The 24064-nt window shown below is 43.0% G+C and overlaps 1 protein-coding gene across 12 annotated transcripts in view; it reads left to right on the forward strand.

Moving 5' to 3' along the window:
* The window catches only part of TLE4 (TLE family member 4, transcriptional corepressor), a 152873-nt gene extending 132426 nt beyond the window's left edge, over positions 1-20447 (forward strand). For all 12 annotated transcript variants that reach the window (XM_019949028.3, XM_019949029.3, XM_019949033.3 and 9 more), the window contains 6 exons: positions 12469-12718; positions 13806-14053; positions 15834-15981; positions 16433-16583; positions 16941-17017; positions 18761-20447. In XM_019949028.3, the coding sequence (XP_019804587.1) occupies positions 12469-12718; positions 13806-14053; positions 15834-15981; positions 16433-16583; positions 16941-17017; positions 18761-18868 (982 nt within the window). In that variant the 3' untranslated portion in view covers positions 18869-20447. The remainder of the gene's footprint in view (positions 1-12468; positions 12719-13805; positions 14054-15833; positions 15982-16432; positions 16584-16940; positions 17018-18760) is intronic.
* The last annotated feature ends 3617 nt before the right edge of the window (positions 20448-24064 follow it).

The following is a 24064-nucleotide window of genomic DNA, read 5'->3' on the forward strand; positions in this document are numbered from 1 at the left end:
TTTGTTCTCTACATCTGTGTCTCTATTTCTGCCCTGCACACCGGTTCATCTGTACCATTTTTCTAGGTTCCACATGTATGCGTTAATATATGATATTTGTTTTTCACTTTCTGACTTACTTCACTCTGCGTGACAGTCTCTAGATCCATCCACATCTCTGCAAATGACACATTTTCGTTCCTTTTTATGGCCGAGTAATATTCCATTGTGTATATGTACCACATTTTCTTTATCCATTCGTCTGTTGATGGGCATTTAGCTTGCTTCCATGACCTGGCTATTGTAAATAGAGCTGCAGTGAACATTCTGGTACATGACTCTTTGAATTATGGTTTTCTCTCAGTATAAGCCCAGTAGTGGGATTGCTGGGTCGTATGGTAGTTCTATTTTTAGTTTTTTAAGGAACCTCCATACTGTTCTGTATAGTGGCTGTTATCAATTTACATTCCCACCCACCGGGAAAGAGGGTTCCCTTTTCTCCACACCCTCTCCAGCATTTGTTGTTTGTAGATTTTGTGATGATGCCCATTCTAACTGGTGTGAGGTGATACCTCATTGTAGTTTTGATTTGCATTTCTCTAATAATTAGTGATGTTGAGCAGCTTTTCATGTGCTTCTTGGCCATCTGTATGTCTTCTTTGGAGAAATGTCTATTTAGGTCTTCTGCCCATTTTTGGATTGGGTTGTTTGTTTTTTTAATATTGAGCTGCATGAGCTGTTTATATATTTTGAAGATTAATCCTTTGTCCGTTGATTCATTTGCAAATATTTCCTCCCATTCTGAGGGTTGTCTTTTCGTCTTGTTTATGGTTTCCTTTGCTCTGCAAATGTTTTTAAGTTTCGTTAGGTCCCATTTGTTTTGTTTTTATTTCCATTACTCTAGGAGGTGGATGAAAAAAGATCTTGCTGTGATGTATGTCAAAGAGTGTTCTTCCTATGTTTTCCTCTCAGAGTTTTATAGTGACCGGTCTTACATTTAGGTCTTTAATCCATTTTGAGTTTATTTTTGTGTATGGTGTTAGGGAGTGTTGTAATTTCATTCTTTTACATGTAGCTGTCCAGTTTTCCCAGCACCACTTATTGAAGAGGCTGTCTTTTCTCCATTGTATATCCTTGCCTGCTTTTTCAAAAATAAGGTGACCATATGTGCATGGGTTTATCTCTGGGCTTTCTATCCTGTTCTGTTGATCTATATTTCTGGTTTTGTGCCAGTACCATATTGTCTTCATTACTGTAGCTTTGTAGTACAGTCTGAAGTCAGGGAGTCAGATTTCTCCAGCTACGTTTTTTTCCCTCAAGACTGCTCTGGCTATTCAGGGTCTTTTGTGTCTCCATACAATTTTAAGCTTTTTTTTTGTTCTAGTTCTGTAAAAAAAAAAATGCCATTGGTAATTTGATAGGGATTGCATTGAGTATGTAGATTGCTTTGCGTAGTATAGTCATTTTCACAATATTGATCCTTCCAGTCCAGGAACAGGTATATCTCTCCATCTGTTGGTATCATCTTTAATTTCTTTCATCAGTGTCTTACAGTTTTCTGCATACAGGTCTTTGTCTCCCTAGGTAGGTTTATTCCTAGGTATTTTATTCTTTTTGTTGCAGTGGTAAATGGGAGTGTTTCCATAATTTCTCTTTCAGATTTTTCATCATTAGTGTATAGGAATGCAAGAGATTTCTGTGCATTAATTTTGTATCCTGCTACTTTACCAAATTCATTGATTAGCTCTAGTAGTTTTCTGGTGGCATCTTTAGGATTCTCTGTGTATAGTATCATGTCATCTGCAAACAGTGACTGTTTTACTTCTTTTCCAATTTGTATTCCTTTTATTTCTTTTTCTTCTCTGATTGCCGTGGCTAGGACTTCCAAGACTGTGTTGAATAATAGTGGCGAGAGTGGACATCCTTGTCTTGTTCCAGATCTTAGAGGAAATGCTTTCAGTTTTTCACCATTAAGAATGACGTTTGCTGTGGGTTTGTCGTATGTGGTCTTTATTATGTTGAGGAAGGTTCCCTCTGTGCCCACTTTCTGGACAGTTTTTATCATAAATGGGTGTAGAATTTTGTCAAAAGTTTTTTCTGCATCTATTGAGATGATCATATGATTTTCTTCAATTTATTAATATGGTGTGTCACATTGATTTATTTGCATATATTGAAGAATCCTTGCATCCCTGGGATAAATCCCACTCGATCATGGTATATAATCCTTTTAATGTGTTGTTGGATTCTGTTTGCTAGTATTTTGTTGAGGATTTTTGCATCTATATTCATCAGTGGTATTGGTCTGTAATTTTCTTTTTTTGTAGTATTTTTGCCTGGTTTTGGTATCAGGGTGATGGTGGCCTCGTAGAATGAGTTTGGGAGTGTTCCTTCCTCTGCAGTTTTTTTGGAAGAGTTTGAGAAGGATGGGTGTTAGCTCTTCTCTAAATGTTTGATCGAATTCACCTGTGAAGCGTCTAGTCCTGGACTTTTGTTTGTTGGAAGATTTTCAATCACAGCTTCGATTTCATTACTTGTGATTGGTCTGTTCATATTTTCTATTTCTTCCTGGTTCAGTCTTGGAAGGTTATACCTTTCTAAGAATTTGTCCATTTCTTCCAGGTTGTCCATGTTATTGCCATAGAGTTGCTTGTAATAGTCTCTTAGGATGCTTTGTATTTCTGTGGTTTCTGTTATAACTTCTCCTTTTTTCATTTCTAGTTTTATTGATTTGAATCCTCTCCCTCTTTTTCTTGATGAGTCTGGCTAATGGTTTATCAATTTTGTTTATCTTCTCAAAGAACCAGCTTTTAGTTTTATTGATCTTTGCTATTGTTTTCTTTGTTTCTATTTCATTTATCTCTGCTCTGATCTTTATGATTTCTTTCCTTCTACTAACTTTGGGTTTTCTTTGTTCTTCTTTCTCTAGTTCCTTTAGGTGTAAGGTTAGATTGTTTATTTCAGATTTTTCTTGTTTCTTGAGGTAGGCTTGTATTCCTATAAACTTCGCTCTTAGAACTGCTTTTGCTGCATCCCATAGGTTTTGGATCATCATGTTTTCATTGTCATTTGTCTCTAGGTTTTTTTGTTTTGTTTTTTTTGTTTGTTTTTTTCGGTACACGGACCTCTTTGTGGCCTCTCCCGTTGCGGAGTACAGGCTCTGGACACTCAGGCTCAGCGGCCATGGCTCACGGGCCCAGCCGCTCCACGGCATGTGGGATCTTCCCGGACCGGGGTACAAACCCGTGTCCCCTGCATCGGCAGCTGGACTCTCAACCACTGCACCACCAGGGAAGCCCTGTCTCTAGGTATTTTTTGATTTCTTCAGTGGTCTCTTGGTCATTTAGTAACGTTTTGTTTAACCTCTGTGTGTTTGTGTTTTTTACGTTTTTTTCCCTTGTAATTGATTTCTAATCTCATAACGTTGTGGTCAGAAAAGATGCTTGATATGATTTCAATTTTCTTAAATTTACTGAGGCTTGATTTGTGACCCAAGATGTGATCTATCCTGGAGAATGTTCCATGCACACTTGAGAAGAAAGTGTAATCTGCTGTTTTTGGCTGGAATGTCCTATAAATATCAATTAAATCTATCTGGTCTATTGTGTCATTTGAAGCTTGTGTTTCCTTATTAATTTTCTGTTTGGATGACCTGTCCATTGGTGTAAGTGAGGTTGTAAGTCCCCCACTATTATTGTGTTACTGTCAATTTCCTCTTTTATAGCCATTAGCAGTTGCCTTATGTATTGAGGTGCTCCTATGTTGGGTGCATATATGTTTATAATTGTTATATCTTCTTGGATTGATCCCTTGATCATTGTGTAGTGTCCTTCCTTGTCTCTTGTAACATTCATTATTTTAAAGTCTGTTTTATCTGATATGAATATTGCTACTCCAGCTTTCTTTTGATTTGCATTTGCATGGAATATGTTTTCCCTCCCCTCACTTTCAGTCTGTATGTGTCCCTAGGTTTGAAGTGGGTCTCTTATAGACAGCATATATACGGGTCTTGTTTTTGTATCCATTCAGTGAGCCTGTGTCTTTTGTTTGGAGCATTTAATCCATTCACGATTAAGGTAATTATCGATATGTATGTTCCTATTATCATTTTGTTAATTGTTATGGGTTTGTTTTTGTAGGTCCTTTAATTCTCTTGTGTTCCCCTCTTAGAGAAATTCCTTTAGCATTTGTTGCAGAACTGGTTTGGTGGTGCCCAATTCTCTTAGCTTTTGCTTGTCTGTAAAGCTTTTGATTTCTATGTCGAATCTGAGTGAGACCCCTGCAGGGTAATCTTCGTTGTAGGTTCTTCCCCTTCATCACTTTAAATATATCATGCCACTCCCTTCTATCCTGTAGAGTTTCTGCTGAGATCAGCTGTTAACCTTATGGGAGTTTGCTTGTATTTTATTTGTTGTTTTTTCCTTGTTGCTTTCAGTAATTTTTCTTTGTCTTTTATTTTTGTCAGTTTGATTACTATGTGTCTCGGCGTGCTTCTCCTTGGGTTTCTCCTGCCTGGGACTATCTGTGCGTCCTGGACTTGGGTGGCTATTTCCTTTCCCATGTTAGGGAAGTTTTCGACTATAATCTCTTCAGATATTTTCTCAGGTCCTTTCTCTCTTCTTCTGGGACCCCTATAATGTGAATGTTGTTACATTTAATGTTGTCCCAGAGGTCTCTTAGGCTGTTTTTATTTCTTTGCATTCTTTGTTCTTTATTCTGTTCCACAGCTGTGAATTCCACTATTCTGTCTTCCAGGTCACTTACCGTTCTTCTGCTGTTGATTCTTTCTAGTGTATTTTTCATTTCAGTTATTGTATTGTTCATCCCTGTTTGTTTGTTCTGTAATTCTTCTAGGTCTTTGTTAAACGTTTCTTGCATCTTCTCGATCTTTGCCTCCATCGTTTTTCCGAGGTCCTGGATCATCTTCACTGTCATTATTCTGAATTCTTTTTCTGGAAGGTTGCCTATCTCCACTTCATTTAGTTGTTTTTCTGGGGTTTTATCTTGTTCCTTCATCTGGTACATAGCCCTCTGCCTTTTCATCTTGTCTTTCTGTGAATGTGGTCTTTGTTCCACAGGCTGCAGGACTGTAGTTCTTCTTGCTTCTGCTGTCTGCCCTCTGGTGGATGAGGCTATCTAAGAGGCTTGTGCAAGTTTCCTGATGAGAGGGACTGGTGGTAGGTAGAGCTGGCTGTTGCTCTGGTGGGCAGAGCTCAGTAAAACTTTAATCCACTTGTCTGCTGATGGGTGGGGCTGGGTTCCCTCCCTGTTGGTTGTTTTGCCTGAGGCGACCCAACACTGCAGCCTACCCGAGCTCTTTGGTGGGACTAATGGCGGACTCTGGGAGGGCTCACTCCAAGGATTACTTCCCAGAACTTCTGCTGCTAGTGTCCTTGTCCTCATGGTGAGACACAGCCACACCCCGCCTCTGCAGGAGACCCTCTAACACTAGCAGGTAGGTCTGGTTCAGTCTCCTATGGGGTCACTGCTCCTTCCCCTGGGTCCCGATGAGCACACTACTTTGTGTGTGTCCTCCAAGAGTGGAGTCTCTGTTTCCTCCAGTCCTGCAATCAAATCCCGCTATCTTTCAAAGGCTGATTCTCTAGGAATTCCTCCTCCCGTTGCCAGCCGCCCAGGTTGGGAAGCCTGATGTGGGGCTCAGAACCTTCACTCCAGTGGGTGGACTTCTGTGGTATAAGTGTTCTCCAGTTTGTGAGTCACCCACCCAGCAGTTACGGGATTTGATTTTACTGTGATTGCGCTCCTCCTACGGTGTCATTGTGGCTTCTCCTTTGTCTTTGGATGTGGGGTATCATTTTTGGTGAGTTCCAGTGTCTTCCTGTCGATGATAGTTCAGCCGTTAGTGGTGATTTCAGTGCTCTCACAAGAGGGAGTGAGCGCACGTCCTTCTAATCTGCCATCTTGAACCAATCTCCATGGCTGAGAATTTTTGTTCCTGGAGTGACACACGCCAAATGCAATTGGCAAATGACATCAAGAACCCCAAAGAGAGCGCGGTGTGTTCAACAATATGAATCCTGGAGTGTGACAGATGCAAGTTTGGATTCTGACTCTGCCGGTTGACACTGGGAAGGAGGTGACTTTATTAGGAGCTTCAGTTGGCTCATCTTTACAGCAGGGCTGGCACCTCCCTGATAAGGAGGGCATGAGGATGCGATGATACGGTATATGTTTGGCACAGTGTTTGCTATGCAGTGGCTCTTGAGTCAACTGCAGCATCATTTCCCCTTGAGCTTTGCCCAGGTTATTACCGTTCTTTCAATTGCTCATGCAGTAGACCATGGTGGGAGGCAGAGATGGCCCAAGGAGATTAGACTGAGTAAATCAGACTCCCTGTTCCTGTCATTGGTGTGTCTTTACCAAGACACCAAGGCCTATAAATTCACACTCATTTATGCATATAGAGAGAAGTACTTTCATTAAAGAGTTTTACAAAGCTATGAAACTTGTCCATGTTTTTCAACAGGAAAACTATTTTTTGTGCTAGAACATAAAACATAATAAGTCACCCGAAGGCCTCCCTCCCTCCCTCACCACACGCACAACGTAACTGCCCTCCTCTAGAAAGACAGTCGCGCACCTCTGTCCTAATTATTTTTACAGAATAATTGCTAGATATCATCAAAAATTATAATTAAATGCATGTTCCAAACTAATTAATAAAATAGCATTTATTTGATAATGCACATTGGGTCCAGTTGCTTATGCTGGTGAATTAGCAAAGGTTCCACTCAATAACTGACTAGAATGAGAGCAGAGTTTAATTTCAACATAAGCCAAAAGTGGACTTTCTTCCTCACTTGCTACTTACATGAGACCTTTATAAATAGCGTAAAAGTATTTGATTAAAACCATTGCACTAATTATATTATGGGGAATGACATGTGATTTCAGCCATAACAAAAAATCTCAGATTTATGGGTTTTAGGCTGCTCAGAATTCAGAAATTCTTCTCTGTTGTTGTTTTTATTTGTCTTTATAAAGCAAGATTTTTCAAAATAGGAACAATTCCTGACACACAGCCAACCCTCAAGTATTTGTGGGCTGGCTAACCTGCTAGTGGGTTCACATGCTACTAGAACCCAGTCTTCTGTCCTCCTGCATGAAGTATCAGTACAACAGCCAGACCTCTCATTGTGAATTCAAGGTCTAGTTCTATCTCGTGAGACGTTGGAAACTTGGGCAAGGTGTCGCAAAGCATGGAACTGATGAGTATGGCATTACTGAAGTGGGCCTCTCATAGAGGGAGGTGGAGGTGGGAAGGCCAAGGATCTTCTCAACTATGCTGGGGTTTCATCAAAAGATGATGATCCAGATAAAACAGCAACTTCGATACACGTTTTAAACAGATTTGCAGATGTCTGAATTGTTTGAAGTATAGTTCTGTCAGAAAGTCCAAACTTCCTCTTTTCACCATCTCCCTTGGAGATCACTCTTAGCTTTTAGTAGCTTTGCCTCCCGAGAGAGAATTTCTCTGTCTCCCTGCCCCTATTCCTTCCAGCCCCGTATTTTTAGTTCTTTGTTGGACATCTCAGCTAGACATCTTGAGTGTGTATTACTTGCACTACAAATTCATCATATTCACAAAATGCTTCCCCAGACTAGATGTTCCTCCCAATCACCTGGTTTTCAGAGTACTCTGTTCCTTGTTCCCTGAGCTCAGAAACTCAGTTATTATTGGCTTCTTCCTCACATCTCATTAGTTGAGTCCTACACAGTTTCATATCCAGTTACTTCTAGTGTGTCATCCTTCTCCTTGCCCAGTTCAGGTCCCCCATTGCCTCTCGTCTAGATTATTCAAATAATTGTCTCTTATTCCTCCTATCCATTGTACTCCTTGCTACCAAATTTATTCTATGAGTGGCTTTGCCCCAGTAATGTCCCACTCCTCCTCCTCCTAAAAAACACTCTTCAGTAAATTCTGTTTGTGAAATTCTCAGGCCGACCTTCTAGGCCCTCCGTCTTATACATTGTGTGTGTGTGTGTGTGTGTGCGTGCGTGCGCACGCGCAGTGTATTTTATCAGGCTGTACTCGGGCCCTCTCCTTCAAGTACTTACTGTGTTGGGTCATTGTTGAATAAGTGAATTCCCCAATTAAAACCAATCCAGGACTTTCCCAGATGATTTTACCTCTTCCTTTTAGAGCTGCTCCCTCCACCTGGAATGGTTTTTCCATCTTCCTCCCTCTTTGGAAAAATCCTTCCATTCTCTAAAACCCATCTCCAATACCATGTCTGTCATGAAACATAAGCTTTATTTTTGGTTTTTGAACCACCACAGAACTTCATCCTTCCCATCTTGCACCTGGTATTGTAATCACTTCTGCACTTTTCTCATCATGCTTCCTAGATTACAAGCCACTTATGGGCAAGGCAAGTGTCTTACCTGATACTGTATCTCAGCATGACATCTAAATCAGAATATGTGGATAAGGAGTATTGATGCATTTAATTAGGTAGAAAAAGAAAGGGTTTTCAAGCCTGGGCCTCCCTAATTTCTAGGAAGGTTGGCTTTTATTACACATTCCAGTACTCTTTGCTAGTTACACATCAAAGAGTTTGTTGAAATCTGATGATAAGTATGTACTAGAGCTTTCTTTCTTCCAGTTTTGAGTGTCTTATATAAATAGTAAACACGGGGCTACATTATATCCTTAATGCAATTAGACTTGAAATTCTTAATAAGGGAGTTCCAGGAACATAGTAGGTGCTCACAGAGTGGTTGTGGTTGAGTTGAATAATGTCATATTGAAAACCTCAAGAGAAATGGTGTGCCTGATTTCTTAACTATTTTAAATTCTCAAGACTCTTTAAAAACCATTTAGTTATTCTAGAGGGGAGAGAAGGGATGTCTTTTCAAGGAGATTATCATTAAGAATGTATAACACCATCTCTAAACTTGGAATAATCTTCCTTTTTCTTTCTTTAAGATTTAGTCGTCATGATCTCTTAATTGCTAAATCAGTTAGCCTTTGTCTCCATTGTCATCCCTCAGAATCTCAGCCTTTCTCTACAAGCATTACTGCCTTCCCCTCCTTGCCTGAACGGATGCCTGGCTCTCTCCCGAGGGGACCCCTTCACCTGCAGCCCTCCAAAGGGTGCCCTTTCATTCACTTCACATCAGCAGTCGAAGCCAGTGGCAGGGCTGATAAAGGCTGTGGTTGATTCCCACCCCCACCTCCTGTTCCTTTCCAGTCTCTTCCGGAACTGGACTCCTTCTACCTTCTTGTGAAAACCCAACCCCTTTCAGGCCTGTGCCGTGGGTCTCTACCCCCTCCTCAGCCTTGCTGGGAGATTTCCCAATTAATTAAAAACTTGACACTTGGTCCACTCAGAGCCTGCCATCATCCTGGGTGTCACTGCTGTTCACAAGGTCAGGCCCCCAGTAACATCGTCTCAGGGCTTGGGCCACATCACCTCTAGTGAACCTCTGCCCGTCTCGACTTCAGTTACCTACTTACAGACCCCAAAGAAGACCTTGCCATCAGCCCTCACTGTCACCTCCAGGATCCATGCGTGCCATCCAGTACAGCCTTCTCTGCCTCTACGCAGAGAAATCTGGAATTGCAGATCCGTTCCCAGCTTTCTAACCGCCTCTCAAGCCCTGGCTACTAGCTTCCCCTTAGCTTGCTGCACTAGCCCCCTGACTAGTTTTCCCTCTTCCATTCTGCCACCTACAATCCATGCTTCCCCCAACAACCAGAACAGTCTTTTGAAAACATGAACTGAATCATGGCGCTCACTGCCCCCACACACAAGTCTGCAGTGACTTCCCACTCCACTCGGAATAACAGGCCGGACTCTGCCTCACAGCCTACGAGGCCCTTTTTCACATGGCCCCTGCACCCCTCTCCAGCCTGTCACTCTCCCCTGAGTGCCCCTGGCTTTCTCCCTTGCTGCTGCTTCTAAGACTTGCATTGACCGCCCCCTCCCTTCTCTATGCATGCAAGACTAGGTCCTGCCTCAGCTCTCAGCTTGCACACCGCCTCGGACCTTGCTGCGCGCCTTCCCGTCTCTTTTATCTGAAACTCTGTGTGTGTGTGTGGGTGGGTGTGTGGGTGTGTGTGTGTGTGAGAGAGAGAGAGAGAGCGCACATTTACTGCCGTCGGAGGTTACTGATTTATCAGCTTATATATTAGCTCTTTTCCCTTCTGGGATGTAGGCTCTGGAGGATAGGGACTTTGAATATCTTATTCACCTCTGATTCCCCAGCATCTGATAGTACCTGATTCATATTGGGTATTTAATAAATATTTTCTGACTAAGTGAATAGCGTAAGCATCCTACCTCCCTCTGGCCTTCAGTGTACCATACTCCTTCTCATACCATCTTCCTTTCTTGGCCGAGGAAATGAATACCTGTTCTTTATATTGCAGCCCCATTGCCATGAATTTCCCTGTTATCTCACTTTGTCCAATTCCCAGAGTACATGGCCTGTCCATTGTTCATAGCATTGACCATCTGACATATTAACCTTTATATATGTTAGTATCTCACTAATGAATCAGCCCCTCAGCCCACCTGCCACCTACCCCCAACCCCCAGAAAGTAACTTTTGGAGAATAAGGAGTAGGTGGGTTTTTTCCTCTCTGTTGTATCCCCAGTCCTTTCTGTTGCATCCCCAAGTGCTTCTCGCACTGGGATAACCCAAGAAATATGTGATTGACCATCTACTCCCCCTTTCCATGTTCTTGTCTCTCCTGATTATCTGCCTCTCTGACTGCTCTTGCTGGAGGTCCCCTACATGTTGTAAGCATTTTCTTAAATTTTGCATCTAGTCTACTCATTATATAATCTGCCCCAGGATTATTCTTTTCTGCTCCTTTAGCTTCAACTATCACTTCTTTGTGGATGAGCACACATCGATCTTTCTGACCTGAACTCTCTTCTGAATCACAGTGCTCAACTTCTGGTTGAGATGTTTGGGTTCTCACCTGCCCTCAGGTTGGAGAAAACCGTACCATTTACCTCCCCACGTGTGTCCCCTTCGGTTATGCTTCCCTGTCACCTTCACTAATGTATTGTGGCCTACCTAGCCACCTGGGTTCCGAGCCTGAGAGCCCTGCTCAGCATCTCTCTCTCCCAGGCCACGCATCCAACATTTCTCCAAGTCCGTTGCTTCGACCACGGGAATATGTCTCTTGTCTTCCCAGCTTCCCACCACTTCCCCCTCAGCAGTCCAACATACTCCTTCTCTTCTACAGCCCAGTTCTAACCCACTTCTCTGCATAATTTACAGAGAGAGAAAGCCCTCTGCCCTCTGGTCCCCAAATCTGCCACAGCCGCGTCCTTTCTGGGGACACTTGGGACTTTGTTGATGATGTCCCCTCAATAGTGGGCTGAATTTTGATGCATGTGGCTAGCCTGTAGATTTTTGCATTAAGGAACTGTGAACTGCTTTGGTTCTAAAACTTCCCCGATAGGTCCAAGCTCCTGTCCTTTGTCTACCCACAAATGTTTTCCCTTGGTATGTCTTTCATAAACTTCTTCCCATAAACAGAGCACATTCTGAAGCTCAGTGCCAAAGACAATGACATCATCTCCAAAGTGGGCTACTGCCCGTGATGGTTCCCCAAGACAGGCTCTGCTCCCTCCTGCCTACCGCCGACATCTCCTGCCTCCTGAAACCCAACATGCATCCCAACAGCCTCACTTGCTGACTGTTCCCTGACTTCAGTGCCTTAAGAATAGAGGTGTCTGTTGAGGCAGATGCTTTAACTTAAGTTGCATTTTAGAGCCAAATGCTTTCACAACTGGAGGGTTTTCCCTGGAAATGGCCTGGAGTTGGAGCTGCTGATAGGAACTCACAGGTGGGCCTCTGGGGCAGTCACACAGGATGCTTTTTTAGGTTCTGACTCTATTGGGAATGGGATTACTAGGATTTGTTATTGTCAAGTCTGATGGGACTTAATCCAATTTTTTTTTTCCTTTTTTGGTGGGTCATGTGCCATTTCAGTATCTAGGCCTAGATCCTCTTAACACCTTAAAACTTCATAATTTTAGCTTACAGATTTTCATTAGTAAGTCACTTGATTGGAGTGAAGTGATCTATAGGTTAAAATCTTACCACAGGCTTCTGAATCACCTGAAGTAGAAGGCAATGCAAGTTTGTAGAGTGCCCTGGAGAAGTAGTTACTATGCTGGGCATTGGTGATCTTATTAAATTCTCTAAGAAGCGTAGGTAGCCTTCACTCCATTTTAAAGATCAGAATCAAGTAAGGTTCAGAGAGGTTATGTAACTACTGATGTCACACAGCAGCTAGCAAAGAGTTGATGCGGTATTTGATCATAGATTTAGCTCTGTGCCTCTGAAAGTTATGTTCTTTCCACCATATTCAGTAAATTTGACTTGTTTGCAGATCATACGTAGCACTGAAAATGTTTTATTTCTCGTCTCATTACAGTGATCAGTTAAGTAACATTTTTTGCATTCTCCCTTTCCTATCTTTTCTCCTCGCCACTGCCTTAGAGCATACTCCTTCCACGTTACTGCGGACGGTCAGATGCAGCCTGTCCCCTTCCCCCCGGACGCCCTCATTGGCCCCGGCATCCCCCGCCACGCTCGCCAGATCAATACCCTGAACCACGGGGAGGTGGTGTGTGCGGTGACCATCAGCAACCCCACGCGACACGTGTACACGGGCGGCAAGGGCTGCGTCAAGGTCTGGGACATCAGCCACCCCGGCAACAAGAGCCCCGTCTCTCAGCTCGACTGTCTGGTGAGTGAACGTGGATGAACGTGGTTTAAGCCCTCATGCAGAAAATAGGACCTGGATGTATCAGTAACACACAGAATTGATCCCAAGCGGGTAGTTGTCTTCAGTGGTTTGTGCTGTTTGACTTGGAGCGCTGACGAGAAGGTGTGTCTTCTTTCAGTTACTTAAGGTAGATTTATCCGGTTCTTCACGTGTGGCACTTGCTCCAGTGCAGTTTTCATTCACCCTGCCCAGTGCATGGGAACAGGCAGACCACTTGCTTTCCTATCTGATAAAGGAGTTTAAGAAAACTACGAGCCCACGATGGTTTCTGTGAGAGTGCACCCAAGTATCAGAATCTGTCACACTGTGAGACAAGAGTAACTTAATACTTCACGTGGCAAACACTAGCTCCCCCGTTAGCTGTCTCATGGGTATTCGTCCTTGGGTTATTTAGGAAATTTCAGTTTGATTTTCATCCTTGGACCAGCAGTAGCATGTTTCGCGGCAGCACGATGCTAGATCAGTTTAAGGTGACTGCACAAGATTCCCATAACCTCACGAGCTGGGAGGACGTGGTGTTTTCTGTCACGTAACACGCCTTGGTCAAGCCTTGCCTCCAGTTGGTGCTGCTTAATCGAGCCCATGCTGTCCCTTGGCCAGGTAACGCAGGGCCAGGCGAACGGAAAGGACCACAAGGTCTCTAGCTCCCTGGCACTTGTTTGGCAGCAGAAAGAGGGCCTTTCAGCAGCCAGGCCGTGTGTACCCAGTTCCCGGTGTGGCTCCTCCGGGGTTGTGAGCGCTGCTGCGTCTGCATGTGCGAATGACTCAGGCGGCTGGTTGATTTGCTGGTGCCGAGAGTGCGTCTAGATCTTTGCATTTTCATGCTAATTAAGATTAAATATCTCAGTACTGAATTTTGTAGATCAAGTTTAAGTACTTCCTTAATTTCATGTAATTTACTAGCATTAATCCACTTTATCATTGTCATAAGTGAAAATAGCTCATTGAAACCAGGAGGGAACACAACACTTTTATGGATTTTTGCTCTCATGTTAATGCTGTTTTCCTTTCCTCATGAATAACCTCTTGATGGGTTTTGTCTCTACAGAACAGGGATAACTACATCCGTTCCTGCCGATTGCTCCCTGATGGTCGCACCCTAATTGTGGGAGGGGAAGCCAGTACCCTGTCCATTTGGGACCTGGCGGCTCCCACCCCGCGCATCAAGGCAGAGCTGACGTCCTCGGCCCCCGCCTGCTACGCCTTGGCCATCAGCCCCGACTCCAAGGTCTGCTTCTCATGCTGCAGCGACGGCAACATCGCCGTGTGGGACCTGCACAACCAGACGCTGGTGAGGTGGGTCAGCAGGGTCCCTGACCAGGGCACTGGATTTACCTGTGCTGTGCCAGAGAGCTGTGTGTGTGTCTTTTTAAAAAGATGAAACATAACTGTCTTACTAAAAATTGTTAAGAATAGGGCCATTTTAAGATGCTGTAAAATCTTGTTTTCTGCACCATTTGAACTTTATCGGATGAGGGGTTGTTTTCTTTCTTTTTTTTTTTTTTTAATTATACTAAGCATCACCAATTCAGGTTTTAAAATAGGAGGTCGCTTTTATTTATTTTTCTTTTTTATAAATTTATTTATGTATTTATTTATCTTTGGCCGTGTTGGGTCTTTGTTGCAGTGCTCGGGCTTTTCATTGCGGTGACTTCTCTTGTTGCGGAGCACGGGCTCTAGGCATGCAGGCTTCAGTAGTTGTGGCACACAGGCTCAGTAGTTGTGGCTCATGGGCTCTAGAGCACAAGCTCAGTAGTTGTGGCACACGGGCTTTGTGGCACTGCGGCATGTGAGATCTTCCCGGACCAGGGCTCGAACCCGTGTCCCCTGCATTGGCAGGCGGATTCTTAACCATTGCACTACGAGGGAAGTCCCAGGAGGTCAGTTTTACATAATTAATGCACATAAGGTGCCCGTGACCTCATGAGCTCGTTAGACTTATGTAGTTTGCCACCTGTGCTAACAAACCATCGTTGTCAGTAGGCACTCACTGAGAAGGTTCACAGTGCGTGGCGCAGTCCTTGGTGCTGTGTGTATCTGACACGTTCTTTCCTTCGACAAATGATCATTGAGCTCTTACCCTGGGCCCAGGCATTGTGTTGGGTGTGCCTCACCCTGAAATGATCTAGATAATCTGTTGCCCCACCTTACAGGATGGATAGACATAACTGTTTGTTTAGAAATGAGGTTGTGTAGGATCGGCACTGATAGGAAAAGCCCTGAAACACGTGTGTCTCCAGATGTTAGCACCTGAGAGAGCAGGAAGCCAGAGGTGTGATCCGCTAACGGGTGTGCAGAGGGTGTAGTGGAGCCCAGCTACAGGTCCAGGGGAGGGTGGGAGGAGAAGAGGCCCCTGCTGTCTGTCTGTAATGTATTTTGCAGGACGGAGCTCTATAAATGATTCCAAAAACAAAACAGTTAATCACTTTTTTGCCTTTTGAGTAAGGCTCTTATGAGGAACGGCTTCGAGGCCCCAGCCCCCGTGTCTTTCGTACATTTTACCTGCTCCTGGGGCAGCTGAGTCACGCTGAGGTGCTTTCCACGCTCCTTCCTTGAGAGCACGGCCTCTCATCCTGCACAGCCTCCTACAGTTGCGTTGTTGCTCGCTGGCAGGATTTGTTCTGCTGCTCACTGTGCCCATCCCCAGAGCTTCTAGCAGGGAAACGACTCCTTGCACCCTCTGAAATTCTCGCCTTCTTTCACATCACACCGACAGAATAGGTCTCAGGTTGTATCTTGGATTAGTTCATTTTCACGTGGCTGTGTTTTCTTTTGATTCAGGTGGAGAATTCCTTCCATCAGTTGTTTCAGTTGTTTTTAGCATAAGAGTAATTTGAAGAGGACTTCGTAAGTGTTCAGAAATAAACAAAACGTGCAGGAGATTCAGCATCTCAATTAAACTTTAATCTCTCTACGTATATGCTTTGTTATTACTTTGAATAATAGAAAATATAATAAAAACCAAAAGGAAATCTACGCATAGGGCCTGTAATGAAATTGATGGCTGAGGAATTCTAAACTGAGTTCACCTAAAAATTAACTGTTGAAGGACTTTTCTCCACGTTGGCATCTTCAGGCAATTCCAGGGCCACACAGACGGGGCCAGCTGTATTGACATTTCTAACGACGGCACCAAGCTCTGGACGGGCGGCTTGGACAACACGGTCCGGTCCTGGGACCTGCGCGAAGGGCGGCAGCTGCAGCAGCACGACTTCACCTCCCAGGTGTGCACTCGTGCACGTGACATTTTAGAGACCTGGTTTTGTGAAATATATGAGAGACTTCAGCGGCAATTCATTGACCACATGACAGAGTCACTTTTACTCTGAATTAGATAACTAAAAATTTTGTTGTTTTCTGTCAAAATACAACAGTGTATATTTTATTGAAGGACAGAAAAAAATTTCATTTATTACAGGCTTTTAGCAGGTTTTTATTTCAATGACCATTACTCTATAGATCTTTGAATTTCACACAATTGATTAGTAAGTTAGATTGTGGAGATCTGACTCATTACTTGGGATCACACCTTTGGCTTTGATTTCTTCCTGTACAATTCACATTATCTTGATTTCCTTCATTATTTAAGTAGTATCCCCAGAGGAAGCAGTGCCTCCCCTTTAAAGGAAGTGTGTCCTCTATAGCCACCATCACCGTCACCTGTTTTAATTCTAGATCTTTTCTCTGGGCTACTGCCCAACTGGAGAGTGGCTGGCGGTGGGGATGGAGAACAGCAACGTGGAGGTGCTGCACGTCACCAAGCCCGACAAGTACCAGCTCCATCTCCATGAGAGCTGCGTCCTGTCACTCAAGTTCGCCCATTGTGGTAAGCAGGCCCCTGGCGTCCACTGCCTGTCATTCCTCCTTCCTCCTGATTCATTTCAAGTCCGGTCTTTAGTTCATTGACGTGTCCCTCTTCAGAATTATATTACTTCCTCACGCATGCCTACTTCCCAAATACCATGTAATTTTCTGCAGTTTATCCACTTTATCCTTGTCCTGAGTATAAATGACTCATTAAATCTAGGAGAGTGGGCTTTATTTTTCCAACGAAAAGAAACTCTTATTTGTTGCAGGTCAGATTAGGTGAGTTTTCTGTGTATCATTTGACGCTCTGTAACACAAGTCTTGGGACTCCGACAAAGGAATAAACACTACCTTTTTTGAAACCCTGTTCCTATAGGCAAATGGTTTGTAAGCACGGGAAAGGACAACCTTCTGAATGCCTGGAGAACACCTTACGGGGCCAGTATATTCCAGGTAACACTTCACTTGTGTAGCCTTCACCCACTGTGCGCTCACTGCATGGTTCTCTGTGCCTTCTCACAGGTTAATAACGCACGGACGTGTCCTAGGAGGTAGGAGCTAGTGTCACTCCTATCGCACAGAGGGGAAAACTGTGCCTGAGGGGGAGACTAGGGTCACAGCTGCAAGCTGTGCAGACAGGAGTTGTGTCCAGTTCTCTCTGAGCTCAGAGCCAAGGTGCCGTGCCCGTGGCCCTAACTAGCTCTTCACACCCCATCCCTTTTTACATGTTAGAGTAGCAGTTTCATGTCTTCTGTGAAATTTATTTATTTATTTAATTTTAATTATGGCTTTTAAAATTTTTGTTTAAAATTTGAGCATTTTGCTTGAATATTCATTCGTGTTGTTATTCCTGATTTCCCGCCCCCAAAAGAGTGCTGTGGAAAAGTGTAATAAATCTTGATTAATTTTATGAACTTTTATTCTTATTAACTCAGTGGTACTTTGTGTAGTTTGTGGAATTATTTGCAGGAGAACCAGATTGTAGGCATGATACACACTCACATACAGATCTCTCTCTCCTCTCCTGCTAGTAGGTGAGAATTTCATAGGCAAGTTAAAGAAGATTTCCTTTTTAACCTTCTGTATTTAGGATGTTATTTTCTAGGTGGTGGTCTGTTTTTAGGAATAACATAACAGCGTTGCAGTTTTCTTGACCATGTGGTACTAAGTCGTAGAGGAGATTAATTCATTTGAATCTAAAACTGCATATATTGAGTGAAAGTACTGTGCAAGATCATAGGACAAAAATAGCAGATTCTCACTGTCGTGAAGTTTATAATGTAATACAGTGGTTTTTGTATTGTCGATCACAACCTTTTAGATGGTCCCAACCAGCACTTTTTTAAAAAATGAAATTAAAAATGTTAAGAGTATATTTTTTGTAGTGAGTATAAGTATTATATCTCGTTTCTCTGGGTTATGAAGTAAAATTATGTCTCGGGTCTCTGGGTTGTGAAGTAAAATGTATTTATTACAGGTTGCGTTCCAAAAGTTTGAGAAACACTGGTAGTAGGTTAGCATCTGCGTGTCAAACGTTCAAAGTCCCAGTTAAAATCCTGTGGGCTTTGTTTGTTTGTTTGTTTGTTTAGCGCAGTTTAGTTTAAAGTTAACCGTGACTGCTTTGCAGTGGGTGTAGTTGAACATGGTATTTGGAGCTCTAATAAGAGTGGTAACATTTTTCTTACTAACTATTGAACTCCTCCCTACTTGCACATTTATATTCTATTTTTACATAGGGGACGACGAGGTTTTATGTTGAAATATTTTTACATTCCCTATCTCAAAAACTATAGTATTTTCAATATGGTTCCCCACTATTACCTCACCTGGACTCCGAGGCCACCTTCTGTCGTGGCAGACAGGTAAGCCGTCTTTACCTAATTACCTCTTTTACGGAAGGTGAGGGCCGAGACAGGTTAAGTGACGTGTCTAGCATTCTGCAGCTCCATCTACATCCAAGCCATCCGAGTGAAGGTGAGGGTTTTCACACTGAGAACCCTGTGCTCTTAGCTGGAGACTAGGATTTGAAGTAGAGCCTTCCTTCATCAGCGTCCAGGACTGCCTTTCCTCGCTTGGGCTCCTGTTTTGGTCAAGGGAACATGTTATGCTTCTTTTTGCTCCAGATCCTCCAGGCCTGCCTCTCAGTGTTCATGGGTTTTCTTTCAGTCTTTAACGTGTTCGTGTGTCTCTTCCCAGTCCAAAGAATCCTCATCGGTGCTCAGCTGTGACATTTCTGTGGATGACAAATACATTGTCACTGGCTCTGGGGATAAGAAGGCCACGGTTTATGAAGTTATTTATTAAGGACAAATCTTCATGCGAACTGGACTCCTCCTTGTAGCACTTTGTTCTGTCATCCTTCTGTTCCCCCGCATCCGAAACCAAGGATTTCCAGTACTCATTGCAGTCGTGGAGCTCAGTCCCCACCTTCCCCCACTTCCTTCCTGCTGTTGAATTGTGAATACTCGTTAAGAACCTGTGATACCAAATCTTCAGCTATCTACTCGGAAGAACATGGATAAACCCTACTTAACAGTGAAAGGAATCTTTAATTATGTATTATATCTGTAATATATTTATTTTGTTTAAAGAAGGCTTTCTAACAATGACTGACTAAATAAAGCTGTCTGCTCCTGCATTGATAATGAAGATGCGTTGTATTTGGTACCCCTCCCCCCCTTTTTTTGGCAAAGGAGGGGAAAGGAAGGTCTAAAATAACTGATTAAAAATGTCACTAAATGTAGACTAATGACTGTATAGAGATGTGAAATGTATAATTACATATGGAAGCAATATGTTGCTGTGTTGTTAGATGTTTTTGTTTTTTACTTATTTTAAAGATGTTTGGAAATTTGAATAATTAGAAGGTGACAGACCATGTCATATTCATTTGAGTCTATTTGGACAACTTTAACCAATATATCTATAGCTTTAGATTATATTCGATAAAAGTAATTGGACTTTTTCTTTTTTTCTTTTTTTGACTTGTTGACAAGTGTCTTTGTAATATGTTTTTAATTCCCTTTTTTTAATTGTATTATAGACAGATGAACAAATTAAATTTGGCCTCAAAGTGAGAACTTAATCCCTTCTGGGTATTTTTGCCACATTTCTTTGCAGAGGGAGATGTATACCTTTGGGCAGTTTTGTCAACACGAGAAATGATGGGTTATTTTTTGGCGTGTTCTTTGGGAACTGCACAGATTCAGGGGAGGATTCCTCCCACTGTGCAAGTCAAGTCTTTTACAAGACAAGGAGCAGAGGAGGATTTGCAAGGACCTCCCTCTGAAAATCAGAAAGAATGGACTCTCACCTGGGATGAGAACTTGCTTTCTTTACCTCCGGTTCTTTCCATGTCTTAGCTGGATGTCCCTGAAATGGACACAGGCTGTGCCATTGTGCCAGAAACATTGTTGTTAACTTTTATGTTGTTGTTGTTGCTGTTAAACTATGATATGTGACTCCTTTTTTTTTTATTATTATTTTTTGTTTGAATGCTTTAAAAATCCTTTAAGTCTGTGGATCTGCTGATGTACAGTGCCTTTGCTGCTATGGATCAAAATCAAGAGAACTGTGTAGATAAACTTTATTGTATAAGTAGAAAATTACTTAATTTCATACTAGAAATGGATGGATGCTGCAAGTTGAAATGGATTGTCCATTGACGTTCCTAATGTGGTAGCAGGAAAAAAAAAATGGTGTCTTAAGTGCTTAGTGTTTGATGTCTTTAACAGTTTCGTAAAACTCTACAGTGTAGAAAGATTTTGATACTAAACTGTGCATTGTACATAGTTCTAATGCATTGTATTGACCACCAGTACTTCTATAATGGTAGATTGTTTGTGCATTCAGACTTTTAAGCATTAAACATAAATAACTTCTAGTATGCTTATTTCTAATTCTTTGTTTTGCTGGCTTTAGTTTATTTTCATCTTTGACTGTGCCACTCGTATATATTAAAGATTACTAGTTTTATTCAAGGGAGATTGCTGTAAAAAGTCATGTGGGCTTTCTGATTGTTGCTGTTTTGGTTCTGTGTTTGTTCCTACTTGAGAAGAGCTAGAAGGGAGGGTGGATGGAGGTTATCGATGACGGCAAGTATTTATTGCGTGCCTCTTTAGTTTGTCAAAAAGTTGTCATGTTACCGAAAGCCGTGATGCTTTAGAGCTGTGCTGTTCAATATAGTTACCACTGGCCATTTGTGGCTGTTTGATTTTAACTTGATTAAAATTTAAAATGCAGCTTATCAGTCATACTAACTACATCTCAAATGTCCAGTTTGCCACATACAACTAGTGGCTAGCATGTTGGACTACGTCAATTTATAGAACATTTCCAAGATCCCAGAAAGCTCTGTGGGACCAAGGCTGCTTTAGAGTTAGCCGATGCATACCATTTCCAGCCTTGGGGGTTTGGGAACCGTTTCCAACGTGATACACTGAAGGCTTTGAACGCCTGAGGTCCCTCGGGCTGCTCCTGCTTGGCTTTGTGAAGCTTCAGCATAAGAAGGTCCTTAAAGAATTCTAAACTTCTGGGACTCAAAAACCTGACATTTTATGCATCCACTGGGTAGAAAGAAGGCTGGGCGTTGGGAGCCCCCACGGTGGTCTGGAGTGTCTCAGTGATCAGCTGTGAGAGGTAGCGAGTCTTTAGGTGCTAAGAGTTCAGCAGTGTTCCTCATGGAAGCAGCACTTCACATGTGAGTGCCATGAGTGCTGCTACATCAGATGAATAACGTTTTTGAAGTATTAGCTTAATTAATTTCTGTTTATCCTTATTAACATTTCTTATAAAGTAATAAATAGAGAATTGGAGTAAAAGAAAAATCATCTTGACACAAGGAGTCTGACACTTGCCTACTGTGTTGACACTTGTAGAAGAAGAAAGCGCCTACCTCAGGGAGTTAGAACTTTTGTTTGGTGCCTGGTGGGTCAAGTCTGTGATGCCCTTCAGTTTTCTCCTTAGAGAGATCCAAAACACTGGCCGTTGTACTGGATCAAAAATCGAGGTGAACGTGTGAATAAACCTAGCTTTTTAAAATAAATGGGCATCTACTTCCTCTCACTGCTGAGGTTTTATCAGATTAGATTTTTATGTCTCTGATATCAATCTCAGGCCTGGATTGCTGTGCACAGCAGTCTTGATGTTGTCGTTTTAATTATAACTTGGTCTGCCATAGTTTTTACTCCCAGTCTGGTCTTGCAGAGTCTGAAGAACGACAAAGACAGAATCACCCTGAACCAGGGAAAACTTAGTTCCAATGAAAGAACAGAATGGTGCGTAGGACTGGAAGGTTGACTTACGTAGAACTACCAAGAAGTAAAAAGAATCCCTGATTGAAGACCTTCCAAGACCGGCAGGTCAAATGTACAGTGATAGATGCTAACATCTAAAAGTTTTTGCAGGTACACACCTCACTTGTGGGCCACTACTTACTGGCTTCTTGGCCAGTGAGCTGCAGAAGATCAGTCTTACCCTGGAATGGTGTGTGTTGAAGCTTGAACCGCAGCCCTGTAACACCTGCAAGTGGTTGGAGTTCCGCAGCCATGGCATATCCAGAAACTCAGTTTCAGGCCATCTCGTAGCCACGAAATCCTGGGACCCTACAGCCAAGAGCAGGAGAAATTGATGTCGCAATTCCTGGACAGAGGTGCAGTCCCCGAGCAAGACTTTGATCAGCTAGACCGTCAGTGATGCTCTCAGCTGCGCCATATGGCCAGTTTTTGTATCCTCAGTTGGACATTCTTGCACTGGCATCATATAACTAAAGGGATTTGTCAACTTATATTTTTGGCAGTTGTAAGATTTGTACTGGAATTCCTTGCCCAGCATTAAGTAAGCAGTTACAAAATTCTAGAGATGTGGGTACCAAAAGAAATTCTTTCGACATTCTTGGATATACATGTCTGGAGCTACCAGCTCCTGGGCAACCTGTAGGGTGGCATCAGCAACGAGCTCTGGGTCCTGCCACCCCTCAGTTTCCCACTGGGGCATCAGCAGCAGAAGCAGTGACTCACCACCATCCCTGTTTTTTGTTTTTTGGGGTTTTTTTGTTCTTTTGTTTTTTGTTTGTTTTGTTTTTTTTTTTTTTTGCTTTTAACTAATTGCACTTATTTGCCTTTCAGTTCAAGCTTCCATTCAGAACTGACAATGGAAACACTGTATTTTTGACAACCCAAGCACGTCAGAAAACCTCTCGTGTTGGAACATTTTAACACCAATGCTGTTCTAGTGGTAGGAACTTAACTTTCGTTACAAGCTGCTGTTAACATTTTATTTTAGTTCTTTTAGTTTTAGTTCGGGTTTTTGGCAGCAAGTGGCAGAATTTTTTGGTCCCAGATAGGAACTAGCAGCGGAGCTGGGCTCTAGTTTACCTCTCCCCAGGGAAGGAAATCCTCAGCTGGGATCTTAGGTATTTGGCCTACAGGGAAGGAGAATTCCCACAGGGCTGCCTTTAGTCCAGAGGAAAACCATGAGCACAGTGCTTTCACAGAAGTTGTTCTGTCTGATCTCACAGCAGGCCTAGACAGGCTGGATGCCAGAATACTGAATTTACGCTATAGGGCACAAAGCATCAGAGGAGAACAATGATTTTCCCAAACTCTCTTATCTCCCAGGGAAGACAAGTCAGCCTAAACCCCAAGGCTCTGGACTTGCAGTTGAAATTCTGTGCCCACCGTGGCAGATTAGAGGGAAATTGGGAAGGGAGCGTTCCAGGTGCTTATAACTTGCTGCTCTTCACCCCTTAGTTTCACATGAATTAACTGGCTCTGGAGACTTTGACATCACAGCATCGCTTGAAAACTCCTTGAATCAGTCACAGGTAGTCTTTTGAGTTCTTGCAATGTGTGTACTCACTGTGTCCATGATGGGCTCGTAGAATTCCCCACGCCTGACCCTGGCATCTCACTGCTCAGGCGGGGATCCTCCCCCGTTAACCTGACACTGTAGCTTGATGAAAATATTTGGAACTAATAAGTTTTCTGTTATTTTGGCAGAAGACTTAAACTCACATAAACGTCGTGCTTTATTTGACTCGCGTGCAGCAAATAAACGTACACACACTAAAAGGTACATGTGAGGTGTCTGGGTTTTGAGAATTTAGGCAGTAAATGTTTGGACTCTTCAGGTGGAGTCCAAACTAATGTCCAAATGGTTTCTAGTGGCCCAGCATTTCTCCCCAGACTTAGGTAGTAGTTGGCCATTTCTCAGTCTTTACTAGATGCCTCCACAGCCTCTTCTAAAAGAAGCTACCATAGGTGGTACCCTGGCCATGTCTTGTGTCACGTGGCAGAAAGAATGAGCTGAGTTCGCTATTTTTCTTCTTCCAGGAGGCTGGGAAGTAGCAGGAGAATGAGTTAGTGGTGGGAATTAAGTCAAAGGAAACCGTCAGGGCGAGCATGTGCCCTTCCACCTGTGGACAGCAGCACATGGACAGGAAGCGACCCCATCAGGAACCACCAGGAGGGATGGCGTGAGACCCCCCGACCACCATGCATC

This window comes from Tursiops truncatus, chromosome 6 (assembly GCF_011762595.2).
Source record: "Tursiops truncatus isolate mTurTru1 chromosome 6, mTurTru1.mat.Y, whole genome shotgun sequence".
Classification (NCBI taxonomy): domain Eukaryota; kingdom Metazoa; phylum Chordata; class Mammalia; order Artiodactyla; family Delphinidae; genus Tursiops; species Tursiops truncatus.